At 31.5% G+C, this 27,305-nt stretch overlaps 4 protein-coding genes across 4 annotated transcripts; 2 read left to right on the forward strand and 2 right to left on the reverse strand.

Moving 5' to 3' along the window:
- Positions 1–312: 312 nt before the first annotated feature.
- On the forward strand, positions 313–2,851 carry LOC121127549 (mitochondrial genome maintenance exonuclease 1). The gene is made up of 3 exons (XM_040722958.2): positions 313–565; positions 633–1,348; positions 1,961–2,851. Exons 2-3 carry the CDS (start codon positions 992–994, stop codon positions 2,696–2,698), a joined length of 1,095 nt encoding a protein of 364 aa, XP_040578892.1. The 5' UTR covers positions 313–565; positions 633–991; the 3' UTR covers positions 2,699–2,851.
- On the reverse strand, positions 2,843–3,864 carry LOC121127550 (uncharacterized). Its single transcript, XM_040722961.2, has 4 exons — positions 3,728–3,864; positions 3,475–3,659; positions 3,281–3,413; positions 2,843–3,221 (listed from the first exon to the last, which is right to left on the reverse strand). Exons 1-4 carry the CDS (start codon positions 3,749–3,751, stop codon positions 2,928–2,930), a joined length of 636 nt encoding a protein of 211 aa, XP_040578895.1. The 5' UTR covers positions 3,752–3,864; the 3' UTR covers positions 2,843–2,927.
- Positions 3,865–4,949: 1,085 nt separating this feature from the next.
- Positions 4,950–6,039, forward strand: LOC121127551 (prefoldin subunit 3). The gene is made up of 2 exons (XM_040722962.2): positions 4,950–5,160; positions 5,288–6,039. Exons 1-2 carry the CDS (start codon positions 5,035–5,037, stop codon positions 5,711–5,713), a joined length of 552 nt encoding a protein of 183 aa, XP_040578896.1. The 5' UTR covers positions 4,950–5,034; the 3' UTR covers positions 5,714–6,039.
- Positions 5,908–9,575, reverse strand: wake (wide awake). Its single transcript, XM_040722953.2, has one exon. The coding sequence runs from the start codon at positions 9,445–9,447 to the stop codon at positions 6,229–6,231; it is 3,219 nt and encodes a 1,072-aa protein (XP_040578887.1). The 5' UTR covers positions 9,448–9,575; the 3' UTR covers positions 5,908–6,228.
- Between the last annotated feature and the right edge of the window lie 17,730 nt (positions 9,576–27,305).

Consider the following 27,305-nt stretch of genomic DNA (forward strand, 5'->3'; position numbering starts at 1 on the left):
CTAAATTTAACAAGTAAATGTATTTAAAAAAATTATTCAACTCCGAATACTTTTCTAAAATTAGGATACTGTTGTTACGTAGCTTCTTCGGTATTGAGGTGTATATTATTATACATGGTCCATGGGCCTCATTATAAAGTTGAATTAAGTTAAAAACATATTCAGCTATATAATTGAAATGATCATTGATTAATCTTTAAACTTTATATTTAAAAAAAAATAGATTGTTGTAGAAAATTGATAAAATATGAGCTGTTAAAGTTTCAATTTACTGCAGTAACTTTGGAAGAAAGATATTTTTGCACTACCGTCAACATAAGTGCACGCTAATAATAGATATAGTTACATATTTATTCATTTTGACATATTTTCCTCAGTGTTCCATGTGCTAGTGTCTGAGAACAAATAAATTTGCGCGCCTTTCAAATATTTAGTTTCCTTATTTGGCTTTTAAGGATCTTCCTCGAGATACCTCGTCCATGGAGTCGGGTAGTCAAAAAAGTCGTGAAGTTCTATTCAACGAGGCCATTCAATCCTTTATATCGGATCTGAAACCCAAGCTCAAGTATAGAATTATTTTCTGCTAATTTTGTTTGATCTTGTTTTATGTCTAATGTCTGTCTGTTTTGTAGTTTGAAGGAAGTGAAACTGCCACTGGAGGGATGTGACGAGTTTCTTTTGGAGTCACTTCAGCTTAAATCACTTAGCAGGCTCGAAAAAGATATTCGACAGTCCGTGGAATCCGATGTGGAAGAGTGCGGATTGATTAAGAGTCTTCAAAGTTTGGACGCCTTGATTGAAAAGGCCGACTACCAGTGTTCTTGGAGGCCATCAGGGAATCCTTCAGAAGACCTCCTCTCCTCGGATGTGGAAATTTATGGGAAGGCTGTTGAGAACATTAGTACAGACTCTTTATCAAGGGACGTTTCCAAACTAGAAGCTCAGATCATTTCACTGGGTGCCTCCATTCACACAAAGGACGAAACACTGAATGAATACTTTAAGAAACATGTTCAAAAAACATGCCATCAATAAAATGAATCTCCTCTCACTCTTTAGCCATCAATCTCGAAATTTCAATTCGAGTCCTGGTTTGTGGTGTAACTGGAAAAACTCGTCGAATTATTATAATAATGTCACAAACAAATTACTTTATGGGCCTGCACGAAGAGTTAAATCTAAAACAAGAATAGCTAAAACAATGGAAAAACCCAATTCTGAAAAATATTATACTGAACTTCAAACATGTTCAACAAGTAGTCAAACATTATGGGATGATACATTTGGACCCGTTATTCAAGACAAAGATAATAATTCATCAATAGAGTTGTCTAGTACAGAGTCAAACGTAATATATTTGTATATCATTCAATGCTGTATAGTCTTATTGTACTCACCAATTCGAAATTTGCATTATTTTAAAATAACGAGATTTTGTAATTTGTTCACTCCAACTAAAGAACTTCATACAAATATTTATTTGGACATGTCAAAGGAAGTAGGCATCTTAATTTCCATTTATATAGAAGTTTAACAGTTGTTCTGGAGTGATTGAATGAATAAGAAGCAGAATACGTGAAAATACTTTTTCTTTCACAATTTTTATTTATGATGGATAGGTTATATACTCAATATTGAGTGACGAAAAATGGTCTCTACAATCTTTTTTTGTCGAACCTATGAGCAATTGAATGTGCTTATTATACCAACAATGAACGTATTTTCATATTATTTCGATTATTAGATTAATATTAATTGAAATTTTCACGAGTACAATGTCAAAAACTAGAAAGAAGTAGCTTAACTCATACTTCATATTTAGATTGTGTATTTAGCATATTAAGTTTAAAAAATCCTAAATTTAAGATGCCGACTTTTATTTTTGACAAGTTAATTTACATGTTTACTTGTCATTCGAGTTTGATACGAGTTAATTGACTTCATTTATTGATTTTTGCAGGGAGTTTTGGAAGGAGATAATGCTACGCTATATAATTATAAAAAAGACTTTCCTCCAAGCAACTACGACAAAGATGTTATTAAATGTAGAAGAAAATTAGGATCCCCAAGCGTGACAAAGATCCTGGATTCGAGCATGTCAGCCGATAAAAGAACTGCACTATTCTTTTGGGAGCAAAAAATGATACAAGAACTAGGTATTGCAGGATTTTCAAAATACAAAACTGCCCTTCTACAGCGAGGATCCCGTTTTCATACTTTAATTTATGAACATTTTCGGGGGGTCAGAAATTTGGAAGGTGAGATACCTTTTCAAGGCACTGAAGATCCCATTGTAGTTAATCAAATTCAAAGTGTACAGCATGTTATTGGACAATTTGACTCTCCAATTGCTCTAGAGAGTGCTGTTTATCACAGCTTAGAAAACTACATGGGGATAATTGACTTTTTTGGTCGTTTCAATCCAACTGGAGAGTATGTTGTTGTGGATTGGAAAACATCTGATAAGAAAAAAGATACACTTCAAAAAACATTTGATAATCCGGTTCAAGTCGCTGCTTATTTCGGTGCTATTAACTATGATTCCAACTATACTGTTAAGCCTCATTCTGGATTAATTGTGATTGCATATAATGATGGAACTCCTGCTAATATTTTAAAGATGTCCAACAACGCATTAGAGTACTACTGGAGAGAGTGGAAGATCCGTTTACACATTCACCGCAAGATGATTTCTTAAAATACACATTATTCAAATAATATCATCATTATTATGGTGAATATTCTAGATTTATATATAACATTGAAAAAAATATATATATTTGACCCTGATTTGATTGATTCAACATCCGACAATATATGTGCAATGTATGAATAAATTCAGTTAATTAAATACCCCTTTTATATCATTTATAATAATATCACTATTTACAGAAGTATTTAGTATTATCTAGATTACAACTGATTGATTATTTTCCAAACATGTTAGTTTTTTTCAAGCTTAAATCAATATTAGACCAGTCAGAGTAAATTTCCGACATTTGAAGGGGTGTGTGACCATTAATATCTTCTAAATGAAGATCTTGGTCTGTTTTTAAAAGTAATTTTATACCATCTTGTTCCAAATTGATGAACGCAGCCAAGTGGATAGGACTTTGACCATGTTTGTCTTGTTTTTTAGTAAGGTTCGGTTTGTGCTTCATTATGTAGTCGATCACCTCCAGGCCTCCTCCGAGAACTGCTTCATGAAGTACGTTAACTCCCTATATTAATTGTGACATAAGTTGTTAAAATGTGATTTAATATTTTTTGTATTATCTACCTGTGAGTCTTGTGCTTTAATATTTGCTCCAAATTTTATTAGGTAATTGAATATTTGAACATCTCCAGAGAATGCAGTCAAATGAAGCGGTGTTTTTTCATGTGAGGATCGTCCATTTATGTCGACTCCCATTCTGGAATAATTAATACGAGAATGATACTGTAGAATATGTTGAAAGATAAATTTTATTTTACTTTAATAGCAATTTAATGGTTTCAAAATCCTTGACTGTACATGCAACATGCAATGGACTCAGTCCATAATCATTTTTTATCTCCAAAGAAACTCTCTTATGAAGAATGAGATCCTCAACTATATCTTTTTTCCCATCTTGAATTGCTCGATGTAGCTCTAGAGTGCTTATTGTTGAACCTAAATCCTTGGAAGCACTAGTTAGTTTTAATGGGTGTATTACATAAAAATAGGTTGAATAATATCATTGAATACCTTGTATTGAACGTTTATTGCCATAAAGATTAATGGTTTTAAATTTATAGAATTGAAATGTAAATAGAATTATATAGAATAAGTATAGATTAACAAAACAAAGTTTCTTATATTTAATCAATACAGCTACTTTTTCATATTAAAATAAAATTGTTTACGATGTAACATTTAAATATGAGGCATAGTTGTGCTGATAGCTATTACATATATATTCATGCTTGAACCCGCTCACCCTTTTCCCGTTTATTTTCTGAAAAGTTACCGTTTGTCATTAACTTTTTTCCGTTCATTTGTTCATTTTGAATTCTGGAAAAATAAACATGAAAAAGATAAAATTGTGGGAACGGTAACAATTAATGTTCCCCTCGTTTTTCATGTTTTTTTCCTTAGTTCCAAATGAACGAGGGAAAAGTGAACTACAAACGGAAACTTTTTAGAAAATGAACAAACAAATGGCAAGAAATCTAGTAAATTCGAAACTTGTCAATTATATGTATAGTATTATTTTTCTCCCATAATTTAACTCTTGTTATAGGTATTTCCTAAGAAAAAATATAAATCAAACCTGGTATAACGCCCACCCGTATAAAGTGTGTCCCGCACTAAGCGGTCATATGTATTTTCAAATTTATAATTGTTATAAATATGGAAACCTGGTTTAAGAGGTCACATGTAATATGTGGTCGCTTTTTCAGTTTTCCTTCCGCAGCAAATATGAAATTGGAGTAATCTCTGTAAAAAAAAATAGTCATAAAATGACCCCTTAGAAACAATAAGAAAATGAATGCCGTTCATTTTTCGAATCAATCTCCAAGCCTTCATATTACATAAGATATTTAACATATCTTAACATAATCTTGTTTTATATGTAATTTTGTATCAAGGTCCATCATATGGACTTCATATCCTAATTCCTTAGATTTGTGAAGGAATAATGAGAATATTACATTTTTCTAGAACAATCTGTAATGTGAATGAACAAAAACATGAAAATTATTGCATTGCCTTGAATAGATTCGAACTCAATATATGATCTTATTATAATTAATTGATTTTGATCGCTTTATTCATGTTTCAAATTTGTATCCACAAAATGCATTGAATTAAATAAAGGCTAGTGCATTCATTAACCATTATATAAAAGAAGCTCGAAAACGAATGGTTTCCGAGTACCGAGTGGGAGTCAAACCTTCAGTTGGCAACATCTTATTTATTACCTTCATATTCCATCTAAAAAAAGAAAAAGGAAAAAGGTTTGTTTATTTTTACTCGCCCCGTTCTTGTTCAAGAGGAATATCTCGCATGAAATGGCAACTTTAGACCTTGTTCCAGTGGACGGTAAAACTAGCTTCTCCGGAATCCCTTCAGCAGAGTTTTTGGAGGATGTTAATACGCATATGAAGGGCGAATCCTCAGCGGAAGCTAAGTTAGAGGTGAGTCTGTTAAAGATGACGTCATATTTCTACATTGTTAATCATTGATGAGAGATGTAAATCACGTGACTCAGTGACGTTCTGATAGCTTCCTCGTGCCTCATAATGTACCGACTTTATTCTGCAGGTCCTTGATGAGAATTTGCGCAAGTACAAGTTCATGGAATCCAATTTGGTGACTAGAAGAAAGCGTCTTAAGAGTCAAATTCCGGATATCGCTAGTTCTTTAGTGCTCATTAAGGAATTACGGGCCAAGAATGAGTCCAAGGAAGAAACTGAGACGAGGTTCCTTTTTTCGGATCAAGTCTATGCAAAAGCTCGCATTCCTCCCACTGAGAAAGTTTGTCTTTGGTTAGGAGCCAACGTTATGTTGGAGTATACTTTAGATGATGCGGAGTCTTTGCTCAAAAAGAATAAAATGTCTGCTGAGAAAACTCTTAAAGAGATTTCGTTTGATTTAGATTTTCTTCGTGATCAAATGACGATTACGGAAGTCACAATTGCTCGACTCTACAACTGGGATGTCAAAAGGCGACAAGAACAGAAGAAGTAGAGAGTTCCGCCTCATTTGTCCCCTTTTTATGCAAGATCTCCTTTTTGTCATTCGTTGAGTAATTTAATCGCCTTCATCATAACTGTATCACCAAGCATAGCCTCTAAATTCTTCCTCTCTCTCTCACTCAAACAATAAATATAATACTACTACCGATTAATATGATACTAGATCTGCAATTAATTAAATATCCATTAACTTGACACATTTATTTTCATTGATATATAAGTATATATTTATTTATTTAAATCAATATTGTTATGGTTTATATATAAATATATATTCATCTTGTCATGTTTTGGCTTAATAACTACACGATTACTCTACGCATCGAAAAGTCATTTAATACATTAATTTATAGTAACTTTTATGACTATTGAATAACATGGTAATACATATAGTACAGATACAGCAGATATTGGTTTTGGTTTGTAAAAAAACATAGTTCAACAGAAACAACAATACAAATGTGACTTTTTTTGTGGTCAACAATTAATAGATATAACTTTTAAGTCTTATAGCATAGTACTATGTCTAGAAATGTGTTCAATAGCTGCTAATAAATCATTTTTCATTCTTATAAAGAGTCTCCCTTTTTTCCATGGATTCTGCAGCTTGAGAGGATGAAAATCGTCTCGGAGGCACCTTTCCCTTGATCCTATAACAGCAACGAGACAAAAGTTATTTAGGGAATCTGTGTCATAGACCGGCCCTTCTTTTCCTTTGAGGAGTACGGCCATGTTAAGTTGTCGCACTACGAGGTCTATAACTTCCCTAGTTGTTGTTTGTGAAGTCATTTGAATTTTAACTGAAGTACCTGAAGCCAGGCCGGTGTCATAAGCTGCATACACTTGGAGAATATTGGGCAGAAGTAAGGAGGAACTCTTTCGATCTAAATGCTCACTTGATGAGGATAACCGGGGTGAACCTTCGTCGAATTCGTCCTCCATTTCGGGGGAACTTAAACTAGAATGAGATACTGCGGCAAGATGAGGCCTTAGGTGCTGATGGTTAGGATGAATACTATGTTGATTGCTTCCGTCAATGGGGAAAAGTCCACTTTGGCCAGGGGTACTTTGAGAACTTCCAGGGGGTGGAGGTATCTGATAGGGTAGACGAACTTCCGGAAAATTGAGTACTTTACCATCATTGATATCACCCACTTTAAACTTTCTTGAGGCATCCATAGTAGGGTCCGAACTCACAGTTGGAGTTCTATTTAATTTGTGATTATTATTGTTGAAATTATAATTATGAATCATAAGGTCTTCATCCTCACTGATGTCACCAAAATCTTCAAGAGGAACTGAAGGATTTTCCGTATACCATTCAATGAGTTCCCGATACTTTAAGCCACAACCGAAGGATTTATTCCTTGCTTCAGAAATTATGTCGACAATCCAACGTGTTTTCTTCCAGGAATCTTCATATTTTTTAGAGATCGAATTGAGTTCTTCCAACCTATTTTTGGCTCTCTCTGTTTCTTCTGAGCTAAATGCCTCTCTTAGGGCGCGTTTGGCAAATCCCATTTCACCTTCAAGTAGTAGGGCAGATTTAGATTGAATGCCCAGAATTTCCTTCTTGTAAGTGGACATGTGGAGTAATTCAAATATTCTTAAGGGAACGGAGAGTAAATCATTTCTGTCTAAATTGATACAGGCTACAGACTTATTTATGTTATTATTAGTTTCCGCAATTGTTGGTGTGGATAATGCACAAATTGAATCCGGTGGAGGTAGAACAAGTATTAGAGATACGCCAGATGATATTTCAACCACTTTAGAGTCATAAATTCTGTGGCGAGGTCTTCTTTCATCATTTACAACTTCTAGGTAGGTAAAAAGTCTATCACAAGCTTCAAGTATGGATAATCCAAAATTGTACTGATATTCATTCGGTGTAAAGATGACTTTGTTTTTTCTGAGTTCAGAGCCCTCTTCTCCTTCTCCAGTTAGAAAATTTGTAGTTGGAGAAATAGAAGCATCAGACCGTTCACCCAGATATCGAATCCAATCCCATTCTTCTTTGGTAACATGAGGATTGTCACGTATCTTATAGTAAGGAAGTACGCTTGGACTTGCATTTGAGACAATTACATCAACATCATCTAAGGAACTACGACATTGAACATAGACGAGATATAGTCCGTTTTCTAAAGGAATACTAGAAACTTGATGAAAAAGAACTTGCTGATGTATGGAAGAGCGAAGTTTTTCTATGGATTTACGTTTTCTTCCATCCTCTTCTAAATCGACGGAATATCGTCTCTGAGTTTTTGACAAAGCCATCCACTTCAGTCCAGGAGGGAATCCTTTAGTGGATTTAACACGGTTTACAACTGTAAAAACAACTGAGCCGTCATAATGATTCTTGAAGGGTTTATAGTAGGGAAGTCCCAAGTCAGTAATATTAAGTGATGATTGCATTGCAAGAGCTGCAGATATCAATTTAAACTTTGAGCGATCTGTTTCGTTTCGATTGTTAAATTTCGATTTTAGGTTAGGTAAATCTTCCCAAACATGAGAGAGCCTTCCAAACCAATGGAACTCTTGTTGACAACGAAATACATCGTCGTCAACCTCTAAAATAGGAAGTACTTCCTCAGATGTCATGAGAATCTTGTCTTCACAAAATATAACAATTCCGAGGTATAGTTTTCGAGTTAAAGATTTTTGAAATTTATAATGAATATCACTGAAGGAATTATGTTCTGACGATGAATGTTGAGTCGAGGTATTGTTGGAAAAAAATTGAGATAAGAGGCCATTCGTTTTTTTACTGGATGACTTCTTTTCTCCGGACATGTCCTTTTTTTCCCCATCAACCAGGTCAATGATATGAGAGCAAGTTTTGACTAATGCTATTGAATCAGCCTGAGAGTCTAATTCTGGTGTACCCGTTCGCCAACTTGAAGGAATAACATAGACAGGTCTAGAAGCAGAGTATGGCCCGTACCCCAAAAGATTTCCAAACGCAGCTCTTATATAATACCGAGTTCCAGGCCTTAGATCTTGTATAACAACACGATAGGGACCCCTACCCAGTTTTTCAGACACAACAACTTCCTTACGTATCCGACGAAAAGAGGCGGATGAGCCTAATTGAACTTTGTACTTTGTATATGGATTAGGAGGTGGGCTGAGTTTGATTTCCAGAGCATCCTCAGCGATTGCTGATACCTGAAGAGAAGCAGGAGGGTGTGGAGTTCCGAGGGACTCTGAATTTATTTTCATTTTTTTTAGAGCAACTAAACGCTTAGTCCAAAGTACTTGCTGCTTTTCACATTCCTTGAGTTGAGCACTACTCAGATGAGGATGGTGAGGAGGAGTACCCGATGTGTTTCCTGCGGCTGCTGAGCCAATCAATTGTCCAAATTTATCCACTTGCTTTTGACTTTCAGCAATAAGAGCGGAGAGATGCGAGGTCAAAGCAACAGGATTCGAAAATCCTTTCCCTTCAGATGCACCTTTTTCTAAGAGAATGGACCAAACATTAGAGTTGTTGGTGAGGAAGGCCAAATCCAAAGGAGTAAATCCATCTCGATTTGTTTCATCCAAATCTGCATTATCTGGAAGGGACTCAATAAGTGTTTTGAGCTTTTCATTTTTTTCGTGTTCCACGGCGTTACAGAGTGCCTGGAAATGAATCCAGGGCTCTTTTTTCATGTTTGTCGTTGCTGGATCTGTAGTTGGGGTGTTGTTGTTGTTGGTAGTGGTTGTTGAGGTTGTCAGCATCCTTTACTACATGGTAAAGGGAAAAAAGAACCGTACTTGAGGGTGTAGGATACAGTAATATACTACTTCTACTAAATGTGTGTATATATTTTTTCTTCTTTCACAAAATTGCTATTTTGGTTCAGGTAGAAGCGGACGCCCCCTTACCCTACATCTACCTGTACCGTCCGTGTGTGTGTTTCTTCACATACCCAAGGAATTCGTTTTTTTATTCAACAAGTACAGTGATGTACCAATATTAAATATATATGTATAAGTACATATTTATATTTCTGTAAATTACAAACTTTTTCAAAGATGTTAAAGGAAGAGGAGTGCGCAAAATATAGAACTCAACGCAGCTTGACGCATTTCTTAAAATCATAATATTTTAATAACACACATCCCATCAACTTTTTAATCCTTCGACAAAAAAAAATCTCTGGAAGAGAAGCCAATAAAAGTCGTCTCTTTCAAAAAACTCCGTACAGTCAATATGATACCTAATCGTGATATCTCTCGCTGAAAAAATAAATAAATCAAAGGATGGATCAAAATGTCACCTCAACCGGCATTAAAACTTCCGGGAATCTTTGACCTTTGTACATAATTGTACACTGCATATCATTCATTCCATACTATTATTTAAGAGTACATGTCCATGCTGATGTACCATAATAATGAAATGAATTCTGTATACTCTCCTCGTGTCCTTTTAATTCTGGAATCAATCTCCGATCCCTCTTTTAAATAACTGTTTGCAACAAAATAATTTATTACTAATATACTAAAAATAAAACGAGTTCTATAGGCAGATATAGATTAATTATTATAGATTGAAGCAAAATGAAGGGATCTGACTATATATTGAAGATGATGAATCAATTATTTCACGGAAAAGGAGCATTTGCATCATAAATCTTTTGTATAAATAATCAGTAGCATCATAACCGGATCATGGTGATTTATTAGAGGGTTTTATTGGATGTTCAAATGAATGGAATGATTGACTCCATCTTATAAATGGTTTTAAACGGTCCATTATAAATCCACTTTAACAAAAAATGATCAATCATTGCGAATCGTTTTATGATTCCTAAGAAAGTATGGTTTGTTTGGGATCGAGAAAACGTTCCTTGGTGGCTCATAAAGAGTATGAAATCTCCTTTATAATATCTTGTTAGAAATTGTATTAATAAATACAATGTCGATTAGGTTTATATTTCAATGACAACTCCTTTATTATTCCTTGTATATAGTTCATCAGTAATCAAAAATGTATACTAAATTCAATGAAAAATGCATATAAATCATCTCACTAAAGCATTTAAATACACGAAAATATGTTTGATATATTATTTATTACTTTGTGAATTGCATGATGGATTTATCACGCAAAAGTAAAACAAAAACAAAACACTTTTCTGTGTTATAAACATGCTAATATTGTACTAAACTGTTGTAAAAATATGCTCACGTATGTTATTTAGTGCAAATGCTAGAGTTGGTTTATAATTATATATTTTCAAGCGCCTTTTGTTGCTGCAAAAACATAAAATATGTACATATATAATAATAATATCTAAAAAGAATTGCGACCAACAAGTTGCTAAAAAATAACTCATTAACCACGATTTTCAGGAGTAAGCAAAGTGTTGTATGATTCGCTATGGTCAATTTAAATGATCGTGTATGCAAGTATTTGATCGTTGAAGAGTAAATAAATCAGTTAAAGTTTAGGATATTTTTCATGATATGGGTAGACACCTTAATTACCTATAGAACGTTTTCACCGACCTCATAAATTGCATCATAATTGAAGGAGACGTCATCTTGGGGGCTCAAAGTGGATATTTTTACTACATAAAATGAACAAATTACCAATAAATCTTGATTAAACGCCATCAAAAGGCTTTATGAATAATAAACAAAGACTTAACACCAGCATTGAATACTACTGGTTTCTAATGATAAACACTGTTATTTAAATTAAACGAAAGTAATTTGTACTGAAAATCCCTAAAAATGCTTAATTTGTACTTTTTTTTTTGAACGGTTAAGTATACGAAAATTAGAATTATTAGAGAAAAATATTGAACCTTTTCTACTCTAATTGTTAGTGTTTATTGTATAACGATGATATAATCATATATTTAATGGGCATTAGGGTCATATATATAATAAAGCTAAGCAATAGAGGGATAACATTTTAATAGACATAAATATTTAAGTCATTTTATTTGGTGGCCTCTTTTTAAAATTCAATATTTTACTATTTTCCTTAATATTAATGAAAAAGAGAGTTTCATTGTTCTACAACTTGGCTGTGTAGGCCCCTAAAATGGCCGACATGAACACTCTTGACGTCACACAAAAACGATCTATATATAAAAATGCAAATTTAATTTTATCAAATAATTTCATAAAAAAAAATATATACCTACATATAGTTATTATTATAGACTACAACTATGATATTACAAACTAATTCTATCTAATTCGTCATCAAATACAAAATATAAGTTCTACATTGTATAAGCTACGAGCTTAGAAGACATGATTTTACATTTTACCCATAGATTCACATCTCTCGGATTTTTGTTTTACATAATGTATACTAATTGTACGAAAGGTGAATAGAATCAAGCCTCTATAAGCCTGTATATCAAAATAGTTCATCATACTATCATCTGACATGGACTTATACGTTACAAAAAAAAAAAAAAAAAAAAAAAAAAAGCCTATGGAGATAAAAAAACGTTAACTTCTTAAAATTCACGAGAGAAAACGATGATTTTTTTAAGGCAAAATAGAGAGATTGACACATATGTCAGTATACACATGTACCACTATTTCAAAAATCAAACAGAGTCTAGGAGCGTCCACAGCATTATATGTTACGGAGGGTTTGGATTTTTTTTTAAACCAAAGATTCAATTTTTTTTTCAAAAATCTATAACTATTTACAAATAAATAAATAAAATAAAGAATTTTTTTTTGAAATATTAAATTTTTAGGAAAGAAAGATTTATAAAATAAAATTGCAAATATTTAAAAAAAAAAAAAAACTATAGCTACTCACAGAAAATTAAAAAATCCGTAGTTATTCCCAAAAATTTTTTTTTTTTTTAAATTAATTTTTTTGTAAATAACTATGCTGCAATAATTTCCCAAATGACGAAGAGAAATTATAGTTAAAAAAAAACAATTTGTTAATTTGGGGGAGTAAAGCCCTTACAGCCCACCCCTGCAAACAAACGCTTCAAGTGAGGGTTCTGTTACCAACTTTTTTGGACTTTAAGGACATGGCACTCTTGAAATAGCATTTTTGTAAGAATGAATTTTTTGAATAACAAACGAGTATTTCATTTTTTTTTAAATAAAGAATGTAAAATTCTTGGAATGATTCTCGCTGCATGTGTTGGTTTGTATCTTTGCACACTTTTTTTATATGAGATTAGAAGGATTAGAGAAGAAGAAAACGAAGAGAGAATAAGACAAAGGATTTTCGACAATAATATGAAAGTTGAGCAAACGACAGTTCAACTTGATCATTTTCTTCTCTAAGCCTTATAATATATATTTTTTTTCTTTAAAGTGTGCAAAGATACATAACGACATGCAACGAGGATAATTCTTTAATTTTTCTTTTAATTAAAGGAGAAGAGTTCAAATTAAATTTTAATTTCTTAATGACCCAGCAACACCAGGCAGATCTACTCGAATTAGCATTAAAGTTAAGATGATTTTAAACAAATTAAGGTTCACTAGAACTCCATTGCCTCATAATTATGTCCAAACTATTGATAAATGTATAAAATGATTTTGATAAGAAATTAATTATTTGCATTTTCTGTTGCGCTTTAGGTCTAAGTTTACCTATTCCTTTGATATAATTCTACATAATAGACTAAATTCAAATATAGTTGCATTTAAGTACGAAAAAAAATCCTGTTCCCTTGTACATAGCATGATATTTTTACTCGTCATAATGGTCCTTATTAGTGTTTTAAACGTATATTCGTTGAATTCAAATTAATTTAACAAGAGGTGGAAATTGAGCCCTCGTCAATTGTAGGTTTATTTTAGTATAACAAGTCAACTCGAATATCCCTTTGGTGGGTAAAAACTAAAAACCTCCGGCCCTTCCTTCATTCTATATTTATAGTGATTTAGTCTAGTCTTGGGCCAGTTTTCTGTGAGTAGGGCTCTTTTTAATTCTAAATTATATTTTTTTCTGTAGGACCTAGGTAGGCAGTCTAATGTATGTTAAACAGCTATAAAATTTAATTTCTACACCAAGCATCGCCCATAAAAATCTTTTTTTGAAGTATTTTAGTAAATGGCTCTTGAGCCTTGAGTAACTGACCATTAAAGTGATTTTTTCTTTGGTTTTCCAACTAAGTATTCGTTGATAATTAATTGATTGATTATGTGAGTATCTGTATGCTACGTATGTATGTATGAAATTAAAACAAACATATCCTAAAATGGCTCCCCCTTTGGAATAAAACACACACACACAAAAATAACAGTTTTGCGATTGGAAATGGATCCAGGAAATAAGGTAACAAACACTTACCTACAATATTAATAAGTTATACATATTTTGTACAGTTCTATTATTGTATTTTTTGTAGCATTTCTTTAATTTACCTACTCGGATCATATTGTTACGTTTAAGTGATTTCAAATGCATTAGTATAGAGGTATGTACTGATGAATGGAAGTGGGGATATCCCAATACAACTCCAAGTTGTGTGTTAATTGAGCGGAAATAAAAGACGGATTTTATGTGACGTCCTAACCTACATTAGGGTAATACAGAAAAACCTCAATGACAAGTTTATTTTTGAAACTAGGACATTTAAACTTCGTACATATCATTTTAATTTTAATGTCCTGTAACATATAGAAATTTCATTCAAAATGGCAATTTACAGCCTTCACAATTGGCGTCTGATGGGTTACGAAAGTCCTTGACGGTAGCACGGATAACTTCATGACCTATTTGACTCCATGTTTTAACCAGCAAAGCCTTAAGACTCTCAAAATTCCTATGAGGCTTTGCAAATGCATTTGCCTAAAGAATGGACCCCAAAGATGTAGTTCATAAGATTTAAATACGTGGAAAAATTTCTTTCAGCCAGTCTTTCATGATGTTGTTTTGTGTGTGTGGGAGATTTAACTTGCTTTAAGCTCCAAATCTTGTTCCTCAAACTTGTGCTCGGCCAAATGATTGACATAAGCTTCAAAAACGTTCTCTAGGTAGTTCTTGGCATTTACCTTGACACATCACAGCCTTTAGCGTCCTTTCTAGAGACATTTTTGAATCTTCCTGTCTTTAGAATCTTCTTTAACGCTCTTGGAAATAGCACAATGGGATTATACGGCTCGAATTATCTGAACGATCACTTTCTGCTGGTTTTCATTCACGGAAATGTCGGTGAAAATTTGTTTTCATGACTAATTTACGATTATCCTAATATATGTACAACCACCTGTATATGAGGAAATAATATATAATAAGCTATATTTGTTTTACCTCGAAATTGAGGTCTTTACTAAGACCATAGGATGTAATTTTTAGTCGTGAAAATTATAAATTAGAAAAAAATAAAAGAAGGCGCACTTCTCAATAACACCAAGGGCCGTTTTTAGACGGCGATAACTTACCCCAGGTCCCATTCCTCATAGAATTTGCAAATATATATACTAAGAAGAACTAAATAGCCACTCTGTGAGTGTAAAACTTCCACCTAAAATCAAATTGAGTTATGTATCTCAATTTGTTCCATAGTGATGGTCGATTATGCATTTTTATACGCTTTGTGTTACCTTGACCTTTAACATTGACCTCTCAAAATTTAATGGTCTCTTACTGTAACCCTATGTAATCTTAGTGCCAAGTTTGATAAAAATATATCTGTAAATTTTGCCGTAATCCCGCCGACTAACAAATAAACAGCCAAACAGAGTCAAAAACATAACATCTGTTCAACTCCGTCGGCAGAGGTAAATATAAAAAGCAATGAAGACTTTTTTTTATAGAAAAAGTCGATTAAAAATGAGAACCCCCAAACAATGAAATATTGTCATATATTTTTTTTTAATTCAGCATTCAATTTTCATCAAAACTCTCCATCATTGATCCCTTGGTCTTCTTCTTCATTCCTTGAGGTATTGCCTTGTCTAAAACATGGTTATTCTAACAATAAAATAAGAAATACCCTTAATTTATTATTTTTTTCTCAATAAAAAAAAAAGCCCCGCATTTCATTTTATTTTCTAAAAAAAGTTAAAAGAAATTAAAAAAAGGTTCTGCACATTTATAGTTTTCCGGAATACGCCCCTTGTTTCCTACTCCTATGCTACGAATCTTTACTCTTCAACTAATGTTATTTTACCAAGGACATTATTCGATTAATCTATTCTAGTCTCCCATTATATTTTGAATTATTCTACATTGTATTAATATAATTAACTTTTGTGTGATGTACGAAAAACAATAATAAAAACGCATTTATTTCAAAAACGGAAAAAGAAACAGACTTTAGGCTTTAGCAAAGCTGCTCTCCTATCCAAACATTCTTAAAATAAAAAATGTTTGGAATTGTATGTTACGTACGTAAGGCTATGTTTAGTTCTGATCAGACCAGATTCCTGGGCTCTGGAGGGGCAAGTTTGTTTTTTGCTATTTAGTTGATATTTTTTCAAAAAACTAGATTGATTATCCGTGTCTCAAAGTTTTTTTTGATCGTATATAAAATATGTATAAAAAAAGGGAACACGACGTGGATTAGCGAGTTAATCTTAGTATGTATCTTCAATCTTTATTATGGTTGAAGAAGGAACATAACTAGTCCTCAATGGCAATGACAATAAATAAATCACAGTGTCAAACATTTAAAAAAAATGCTTTATAATTACCAAAATCAGTATTTTCACATGGTCATTTAAATGTTTCATCTTCAAGAAGGATTTTCAAATGGACAGAAAAAAATAAAAATGTTGTAAACAATGAGGTTTTACAATAGAAATTTACCTATATTTTAATTATAGTTTATAGTAGATCTTTTTAGTTTAGAATTTTAACATAAAAAACTAAATTAAAAAAACATCTTTTAATTTTTCATTGGCTATCTTTAAGATAGCGTGTTCGTGCCTCTAGAGTACAAAAAAAGTTTTTGTGCACCAATACATTTTTCAGCTATTGATTACGTGGGTCCTTGTTTCGCTACTTTGTTTAAAGTTTTATTCAGTCTTTGATTTTGACCTGTATGTATATATTCAGACGATCCTTCATTTTTTAGGATATCAATGTTCCCAAAATAGACGAGTTTCTTAAAATAACAAGTGATGTTGATATAAAATAACAACTACGACAAACATTATAGCTTTATAATTGTACAAAGTTCATTTGAGTTGACCAACAGGAATTTATCATCAAAAATGGTATTTTTCGCCGTGTCAGGAGGATTCACCTTGAACATCTTTGCCTTGTACGTATTCATCTATTACGCACACCCCTTGAGACGTTTTCGCCTTGTACTGGTATGCCCTACGATGTTTTTGCCTTGGATAATAATAGAAGGAATACTATTTCTTCATATGTTTGTTTGTGGAATTTTTACCGTTGTATTCAGAATGATTCAAACCTTAATTATGATACGCAGGTTTCAATGCATTGTTAAGGATTCACGAAATGCTACTGCTACGCTCCGTTGGAAAGAATAATTGGCATTCATATGCAGTCCATTTCTTCACCAAAATGACATGAAAAGATATTGAAATATCTACTGACATCAACGATTATACAAGAGTTATAGATCAATATGGGAGACCTCATCCATTAAAGTCTACATGTATTTGTGAATATCGTATATATTTAATATTTATATAATATATCAACATACTTCATAATTAATTTCTTATTTATTAAGTGCTTAAATAGTTTAAGCATATGGCCTTACCATTAAATAAATCCTAAGTCTCAACTAATCTCCTACTTTATTTGCAAGAAAAAGGCCAATAAACTAAACCTGCAATTAACTAAAAAAAATCATTTTATATAAGTGACCATGCCCATTTTGCTAAATTTATTATTTTTATGACTTTAAAAGGTTCATTGAGCCAAGTATCCAAGCATTCCCTCTATTATTATCCAAGGCAAGAAGGTTTCAGGGTGAGAACGTCATAAGGCAAAACAGTAGAAGGAGAAAACGTGTCAAGGCAAAGGGTCACATGGCGAAAGTGTTACAGGGAGAAAACGTACAAGGAAAATATGTACTAGACAAAAATGTTCAAGCCTAGTCCTCCCAGAACCATATTTATTAATTATTTCCTCATCATTGTCCTTTTTTTTTCCTTTCCCAACTATATAATTAATCTAATCCGAGAAATTACTTAAAATTACATTACTTTCTTCCTTTAAAGCACTTGAATTGGGGATATGGGAAACGGATGTAGTTTTAATGAAGGTAAATTAAAACACTTGTTCCTCCAATAAATTAATTAAATTATTATTGATAGATCTATAGTGGAATATTTTATATTATTCTAATAAAAATTATAACATAATCTTTTATAGACACGAGCTAAAGTGGATATTTTATTTTTGAAGAGCAAATTCATTAGTTTAAATAAATCATTCAATACTTTTTGAATATTTATTGAAGAAAACCTTTTAACAAATATCAAAGTAGATTTTAAATCTTAAATATGCAGTGAGTTCATCATTTTTTACTCAATAACTTTTTTTTGAAGATTCTAAATATTGCCCCAAAATGGAAGGATTGATTAAAATGACAGGACATATTGGCTGGTTGCCATAATATGAAAACTACGACTGCATGTTACAGTTCTATCATTGTGAAAAACCCAAAGGAGTTTACCAATAGGGATTTCTCATCATAAATAATTTTTTTTACGACAGCAGGTTGCGCCAATTAGCTGGTAGAGCTCCACTCTAATTAAGGAATTTTTGCTTTTTACTTGAGTTTTTTCCCAAAAAATTTAATATTTCTAATTTTTTTCAATAGCGATAAATGTAAGAAAAAAACTTTATTTTCTGTAAATAGCTATGAATTTTTGAAATTTTTCAATATTTGAAATTTAATTTTTAAATTTTGTTCCAAAAAAATTAGTTGTTTTTGAATGGCTATGAATTTTTGAACTTTTTGTTCAAAAAATGTTAATTTTTGTTGTTTTTTTTCCCCCAAAAAATAACTAAATAAAATAATAATATAATTATGTGGACGCCCACTGAGTTGTTCTTTTTGTAATATGAACACATACCTCACACAAATATACTGGGTGATTAAAAACTAGTTTTTTTAAATCACCTGGTATATGTATAATCGGGCTTAAATGGCCGTCAGGCTTAAAAAAGGCTGTGATGTCCCTAATGTCAGAGCTGCGGTACGTCGTCTGTGCTACATATAGTATTTGTGAAACTCAAACGATTAAGCAAAAAAAAATTAACGCACAAATAGGCATTTTTTTTAAAGATTTATTCGGACCAATTATGCAACTAAAACTTTTTGATAATAGCTATGAATTTTGGAATTTTTTTTCCAAAAAAATATATTTTCTTGTGAAAAGGTATGGATTTTTGAAATTTGTTTAAAAAAAATTTAATATTTGTAATTTCATTTTGGAACTTTTTATTTGAAATTTAATTTTTGATTTTTTTTCTTCAAAAAATGTAACTTTCTGTGAATAACTATGGATTTTTGATTTTTTTTTGGAAACATGTAATATTTGATTTTTGATTTTTTTTTGCGAAAAATTATTATTTTTTGATTTTTTTTCAAATACAATCTTCTGGACGCCTTGAATACATATACTGAGCTACCGCTTTGATACATTTCTATTTAAATTATTTAAACTTTGACGAAAATCAAACGGCCACCTGTTGTAAGCGTGACACGACACTAGACAGTTTTGTTGAATTTTGGTCATCCTAGACTAATCTAAGACGGTTATGAGTTTCAGTGGACTGAAATAATTTATCCTTTTTTTCGACCAGCTGGCGTAACTTAATTTCCTAAAAAATTAAACATCTATACAGACTCCAAAGCAAAAAGCTTAGTACACCACCCAACTCAGATTTTTCACACTAAGAAACAAACAAAAAATAAAAGGTTCACCGAAATATAAAAAAATCAGGTTAAAAACAATGAAACGAATAAGAAAAATCAAAAAACAAAATAAAGATAAAATAACCGAGGAATATCAAAAAATTGTTTTTTTGAAAGGAATTCCTCTTTCCCAAAATAGTGTCCTAAAATTCATCTCTATCGGTCGCTCCCCCAAAATTCTGGAGCAGGGCATGTAAGAGGACAAAATCAGTTGTTGAATGGAGACCAAGAAATCTGTCTACGATTAGAAAAGGATTAAATTCTGGTCTACGGTCCACATTGTAGGTATGTATAACTGAACCGCCTCCTTTGGTAAAGCGGTGTTTTTATATTGCAAATGGATTAATTAATAATTTAAAAGTGATATATTTCATTCTTTAAGATCCTTCCTAAGTATGTATATTAAAAATAATTAGCTTGCAATTATTTTTTTTCAGACAAAATGACAAATGGACTGTTTAAAAATTATTGAAAAATTCATTCGGTTTTTGACATGTTACAAATCCACGTACCTATCTATGTACTATAGGTAGGTAGAACTGTAACTCTCCCAGCTCACGTATGTATGAAGGTACATGAAATATAGGTGTATTTATCCAAGTAGTCTATGAGGAATGTCCGTTTTAAGAGAGATAACACTGTTAGTCATATGCTTGGCTGCAGTAATGATTTGGTCATTTTTTGTCACATTTCGTTTATTAAATTTCGATCCGTCTTGGTAGCATTTAGACTTGCTTTATTTCTCCTGGAAGTAAAAAAAAAAATGTTTCAATAAGACAAAACTTCTATAAGATTGCTTCGTTTGTCTAAGTCTCGTCATCGAATTGCTATAAACATTAGTTGACGATGGTATATTTTTCTGGGGATTGTATAGTTAACAGAGGCGTGGACTAGTCCTAAGTCCGATTTGAACTTTGAGACCTAGTCCGACTTGAACTTTAATACTGAGGCCGACGACTTGAACTTCAAAATCAAGTATTTAGTCTAACTATGGGAATTGAGAACTCCAGGTATTCGGGGACGATATGAGTACCTTGACATTGTTATGTACTTCATTTTCGAATGTTTGGTCTCAAGTTCATTTTGGTATTATACGACTATAAATAGTGGCTGAACGAAGTTTCACTCTTCTTAGTGTGCACGATAGGTGTCGACAATTATAATGCTGAGAAGAGTTTGTTCATATTTTTTTTTTGCATTTAATATTTATCTCTCATATGTATGTTTATTCATTTAGTGACTCCATGACATGAGCTATGACCCTTTAACCTTGTATGAAATTAAAAATAGAGACAACAAAAATATCTGAAATTACAGGGGTGTCCGAAGGATTATATTGGGGGGGGGGGGGTTAGAATTGAAAAAAAAAAAAAAAAAAAATTACCAAAAACCACACCAGTTTACCAAAAATTATATTCATTGGAAAAAATTTCAAAAATCAATCACTGTTTACCAAAAATTCAATTATTTGTAATAAATTTTCTAGTTAAAAGCAAAAATTCTTAATTTTTGCTTTTTTTTTTTTTGGGGGGCGAGGGTACTACAGCCCCTTCAGTCAAAATATACTTAAGTCGAGTATAAGTACTTAATTGAAATTTTAAGTACAAGTAAATTACTTAATTTTATTAGGCATTTAAGTAATTTACATGTACTTGCAATTTAGTTAATTCGTGACCGGTAATTTTGCCCTGGACATTTTCGCCTCGGGTAATTTCCCCCTTGGATATTTTGCTGGACGACAAATTTCCCGCCTTTCTATGCTTTTTTAAGATAGATTCGAACTTTAACTTTATTCAATTACTATTAGATCTTTTGGCTATGTATCTAAAGAAGAAAAAGAAGGAGAAATTGAGGAAATAAAGAAGTAATTGTATTTATAAAGACAAGGGAGTCCCATATCATCGATCAGAGACTATTTTGAAAGGACTAATTGACTAGTGATTCCTTACTCATAGTCATTATCTTAGTAAATGCTTGAAGAAATGTTAGAAACTCCATGTATATAAATTAAGGAATGCTTCAACCGCAAAAACGAATAGTTAAGTTCGAACCTATAATATAAAAATATAAAAGACTGTGAAGGATTAATTATTCGGTTATATAATGGAGTAAACTATTGAAATTAAAAAAATTAAAAAAATTTGTCAATGACTATTGTTATATTATTCCTAAATACGCTAAACGTGTCCTTTTAATTTTATCAGACATTTTATCTAAGAATGGACATGACCGAATAATTAAGGAACGACACAACATTAGTCACGGCTCTGAGCCAAACAATCTTTAATTACAATTTGCGGTGCTTTTAAAGAATTAATCAATGTAGACTATCAATAAAAATAGATGATACTAATTAGTTGAAGAATACAAAGGTAATTTAGTCTCATTTATGCTTATTTGTGTGTTGATAGGGCACTTATGTATATAAATAAACAATTAAAATGTCGGATTCATTGAAAATAAATACATACATGTTCCAAAGATGCTTATCTATGCATACATACATACATGTGTTTTTGTAGAAATAAACTTCATTAGCATATTGATCTAAACAAAAGATGGAGGGAAGTTAATTTCTGCAGAATCTCATTTGTTGGACTAAAAATATATATATGTTGATGAATGCAAATTTGTTCTAAGATTCCGAATGGAATTATGGCAGAGGGGTCCGCAGGATTATATATTTTTGGGGGCTTGGCTAAGAATTTTTTGAAAGAAAACAAATCCATAGGTATTCACAAAAAATTTCAAAAATTAATTGTTTTGGAATTTTTTTTCGAAAAATACAATTTTTTTGAGAAAAATTTCAAAACTGAAATGCCAAAAATTAAATCTTTTTTGAGAAAAATTTCAAAACTGAAATTTCAAATGTTCAATTTTTGTGTGAGAAATTTGAAAAATGAAATTTCAAATGTTAAAAATTTGAAAAATGAAATTTCAAATGTTAAAAATTTGAAAAATGAAATTTCAAATATTACATTTTTTTGAAAAATTATTTAAAAAATCCATAGCTATTAACAAAACTTTTTTTTTGGAAAAAAATTCAAAAATTCAGTGTTCACAAAAAATTTTATTTTTTTAAAAATAATTCTAATATTAAAATTTAAAAAAAAATGAGAAATCCACAGCTATTTAGAATAAATTTAATTTTTTGGGAAAATATTTCAAATATTAAACTTTTGGAAACAAAATTAAAATATCCATTGCTATAAAAAAAAATTAAATATCCATTGCTATAAAAAAAAATGATATTTTATGGAAAAAAATTTCAAAAATCTATTGTTATTTACAAAAAAAATTCAAAAATCCACAGCTGTTTAGTAAAAATTAGATTTTTGGGAATTTTTCTTCAAAAATCCATTGCTATCAAAAAAAAATTGATATTTTACGAAAAAGAATTTCAAAAATATACTGTTATTTACAAAAAAAATCAAAAATCCACAGCTGTTCAGTAAAAATTAAATTTTTTGGAATTTTTTTTCAAAAAACTATAAGTATTCACAGGAAATAACATTTTTTGGGAACAAAATTTAAGTTTTTTTATAAATATATATTTTTTTTTTTTTTTTTTGGGGGAGCTGCAAGCCCTCCATCCTACCCCTCTGCGGACGTTACTGCATAGCAAACTCTTCATTGCTTAAGAATGTACTCAAAATAGGAGAAAACTTCACCTTGTATGCCCGTCTATATATTTATGCACTTTCTAGTATCCTTCAAAATGACAAAAATATTATTGTAACATTCTTTAATTTTAATTTCTATTTCCGGATCATTTCATAGTTAGTAAATTGGCATGGGATACACTAACAAGGGTGGAACAGGAAAAATAAACAAATAAGGCGACATTACAAACAAAATAATTCATATAAATTTATTTGAAATTCTGAAAACATTTTGGTTAATGAAATTAATAATAATAATGATAATTTGTTGCAGATCCACAAATATAAATGCCTGGAACAAAACAAAAAAATCAATAGAATAAAATAGGCACTCGATATTGTACAAAACCTTCTGTTAAAATCAAATTAAGTTATGGATCTCAATTTGTTCCATAGTTATGGTCGACTATGCATATTTTACGTTTTGTGTTACTTTGAACTTTGACCTCAACCTCTCAAATTTAATGGTCTTTTACCTCGACCATATATAATCTTTCTACCAGGTTTGATCAAAATCTATCTTCTATAAAAACTTTATTACGGAGGTAAAAATATTTTATTAAATAATATTTTAACATCATTTTCAAATAGAAATATTCACTAATAATTTCAGCTATTGAAGTTTTATCATAACCTCTTTCAAATAGACAAGATACTTTTAAATTTAAAGAGTGTGGCTAGAACGAACGTATAATAGTAAAATGTTATACATTCATCCATTCTTTTTTTTTTTGTTTTTGTTAGGGCGTTACCTTGATAAAAAAATATGTTTGTATTTTGTTGTTCACTGTCAATTTTTCGTCTTCTTTTTTTCTAATCAATGTTCTGAACCATGATTGGTTGAATTATAGTTAAATCATTTTTAGCTGTCGATAATTCCAAACAACTATTGAATAATACTAACCAGTTGGGAGGTATTGGCTCACTACCAACTGATTGGCTGTATCTTGTTCTTTTTATTTTCGTATGGGAGGTTGCGTGATACAAAATAGGCAACGACGTGTTTTACTTCCTTCAATCCTAGTTAGGAGTGAAGAAAATAAAAAAAAATAGCTAGAACTGAAGGATCGACTTGTCGGTCTTTAAGACTGACTAAATGGTGAAAAATATTCCACCGATTAGAAAAAGACAACACCGATTAGAAAAAGACAGATAAGTGAGGATAAAAAGACTGATGTGGAATGCAGTCCTTTGACCGTTTTGCATCCCAGAGAATATACTGAAGGCAAAAATTGCGTCATCTTGGGAAACTCAAAGTGGATATTTTTACTAAATAAAATGGACGTATTTTCCATAAACCTTGTTTAAACTCTATCAAATGCCTTTATGAATAATAAAAAAAGATTTAACAATTGCATTGAGTACTAGTTAATTCCAATGATAAACAGTCATATTTGAACTAGACAAAGTAAGATGTACTGAAAATCCCTACAAATGGATAAATTTATACATTTTTTTGAACGAAAAAAATACGATAGTTAGAGAAAATATCTTATTCTATCAGTTATTATACTTAATTTGTATCTGCAATAGGAACATAAGATTGTATAGGTAATAGATTGTAATAGGAACGATGTAATGACATGTTTTTAATACATTTTAGGATCAGATATAGGTATAATAAAACTAGGCAATAGAGGGATAAACTTTTTTTAAATTTAAGTCCTTCTATTTGTTAAACCTTACTTTAACATCTAATAGTCGACTATTTTCATTAACATTAATTTAAAAAGGTTTTGAATATTATAAAACTTGCCTGTAAGGGTCACCAAAATGGCCGACATCAAAATTTGACGTCACGTGAAAATGCTCCGTATTAAGTTATAGAAAAGAAAAAGGGAATGTTAAGACAAGAGTTGACATTTTTGTATGGAAAAATAGAGCACGAGGAGTAAGCAGTAGTGAGACCTTTGTTAATATCAGCTGCCTGTTATATGTTTTGAGGAGAGTCAATGAACTACTGCTATTTTTCTATAAGAAGGAGAACCTTTTACATTTAAAATAGTATTAGTTTAGGGAAAGAATTGTTATCATATTTAAATTCATAAAAATAACTTATACCAAAGATAGGTGAGAATGTTTACTTTATAGAAATGTCTCCCAACATTTCAAATAGAGTCACCCATTTTAGAACAAGCAATTAGGAAATGACCAAATTCTAAGAACATATTATTTTTTAAATCATTTTTTTGTACAAGAAACTGGCATATATTGCTATTATAAATTATAGATATTCATTATTCATTGAATCACCTATAAATTCCTTAAATTCTTTATCAGAGAAGAAAATCCCCTGCTCACCGTGATGCTTGAGGTCATTGGGAAGACTCTTATAACTTTTAATCCGGGGTTGTTGATACTTTTGAGTCAAGAATGGCTTCTCCTCAAACTTCTTTCACATTGAAAAATATCATCACTAAATGAAGCAAAGTTGTGGAAAATTTGGCTAAATCTAGCCTAAAATGGGTTAATTTGACAACACTGGTACAAAGAGTAATAGTGGTGGTGCGACCAAACCAAAACAGGAACCAAACATGTTCAAAACTGCGTCAGGCGTAGTGTTGACTATTAGTTTATATAATTGTATTAATATTTTTTCCATTCTGTTTTATAAAATAATCACATTCGGCTGAAAATCAATTAAACACCTCATGGTATTGGTGTTGCACCCCTGAGTTTGGTCAAGACCCGCAAGTTGGGAGCCACCGCTTTAGATGGAGAAGTTAACACCAGGATGACCTAACAAATAATGAATAAATAAAAAAGCAAACGCAACCACCCTTTCTAATTTTTAAACATAGACTTTTTTATTACGAACATGTCAACTCTAATTATGACAACTTATGCTGCACGCAGAAAAACATTTTCTCTTGTTCCGGACAATCCTTCTCTTGTGTAATCCATGATTAATAGTAGCTAAAGACAAAATAAGGAACAAATAAATATATACATATTATGATTTATTATCTAATTATATATCAATATATTTTGTGCATAAGTAGGATCTCAGTATAAAAATTTCGTCGACTCTAAAGGCCAACTTAATTAAATATAATATAATCGTATTTTTACAATGTTTTTATGAAATAAGAATTCCTTCAAATGTTATGCAATGTAACTTGTACATAATATGTACTGTAGGAAAAACTCTTCGTTTCATTAATACTTTGATAGAGGAGTATGATTAGGCAAATGATGGACGAACTTTAAGGATTACTATGTAGGAAAATAGATACTTCATATATTGCTTTACAGCTGATGGTTAAGTTACATATGTAACATGATGTGATTCAGCGTTTCATCTGGGGATGACGCTGCAAATTAATAAGAGTTTTACAATACAAAAAAGGGGATGGGAATCGAACCTTGCTTGGTAGTCTCTATAAAATTGAAACAACTGATTCCTTTTCATCTTTACTTTTCAAGGTTTTTACATATTATCATGACTACAAAGTATAAGTATACCGGGTGTTCCATAGAAAAATGAACATTTACTAATGAATGAAGGTTGATTGATTGAAATTAATTCATATTTCGATACATTAAAGTATAAACAATTAGTTTTAAAAAATCCCTGAGATTTCTAGCTTACGTACAAGTTGAGAAAAATACACTCGAATGTGATGGGCGCACTCAAAGTAGTTGGGCGTCTCCAGGAACACCGTCTACACCGTCAACCAAAACGTTGGAGAGGAAGAATGACTCTGTAAAAAGGCCAAACTGGACCCACAGTTGTTAAAGAAAACAGCCAGGGGCAATCCCCTAAAGTCCATGAGAGCGCATGGAAGAGATCTAGGGGTTTCACAACAGACTGTCCAGAGAACTATCAAAAAAGTGAGTGGAAAGATCCTTATAAGGGTGAAGAAGCCACTTTTGACACCAGTAATGAAAGGAACCCATCTCCTCCATTGCAAGACCCTTATAAATGTGTCTTTTTAGTTCTTTCGAACTCTTTTTTAAAACTTTGGGCTGCTACATGCCAACCCCCTCAACTACAACTTTTGGGTTCATGTCAAGGGGAAGTTCTGTAGTGTCCGTCATCCAAACACCGAGGTCCACAAATCCACTGTCAGGC

This window comes from Lepeophtheirus salmonis, chromosome 13, assembly GCF_016086655.4.
Source record: "Lepeophtheirus salmonis chromosome 13, UVic_Lsal_1.4, whole genome shotgun sequence".
In the NCBI taxonomy this organism is placed as follows: Eukaryota; Metazoa; Arthropoda; class Copepoda; order Siphonostomatoida; family Caligidae; genus Lepeophtheirus; species Lepeophtheirus salmonis.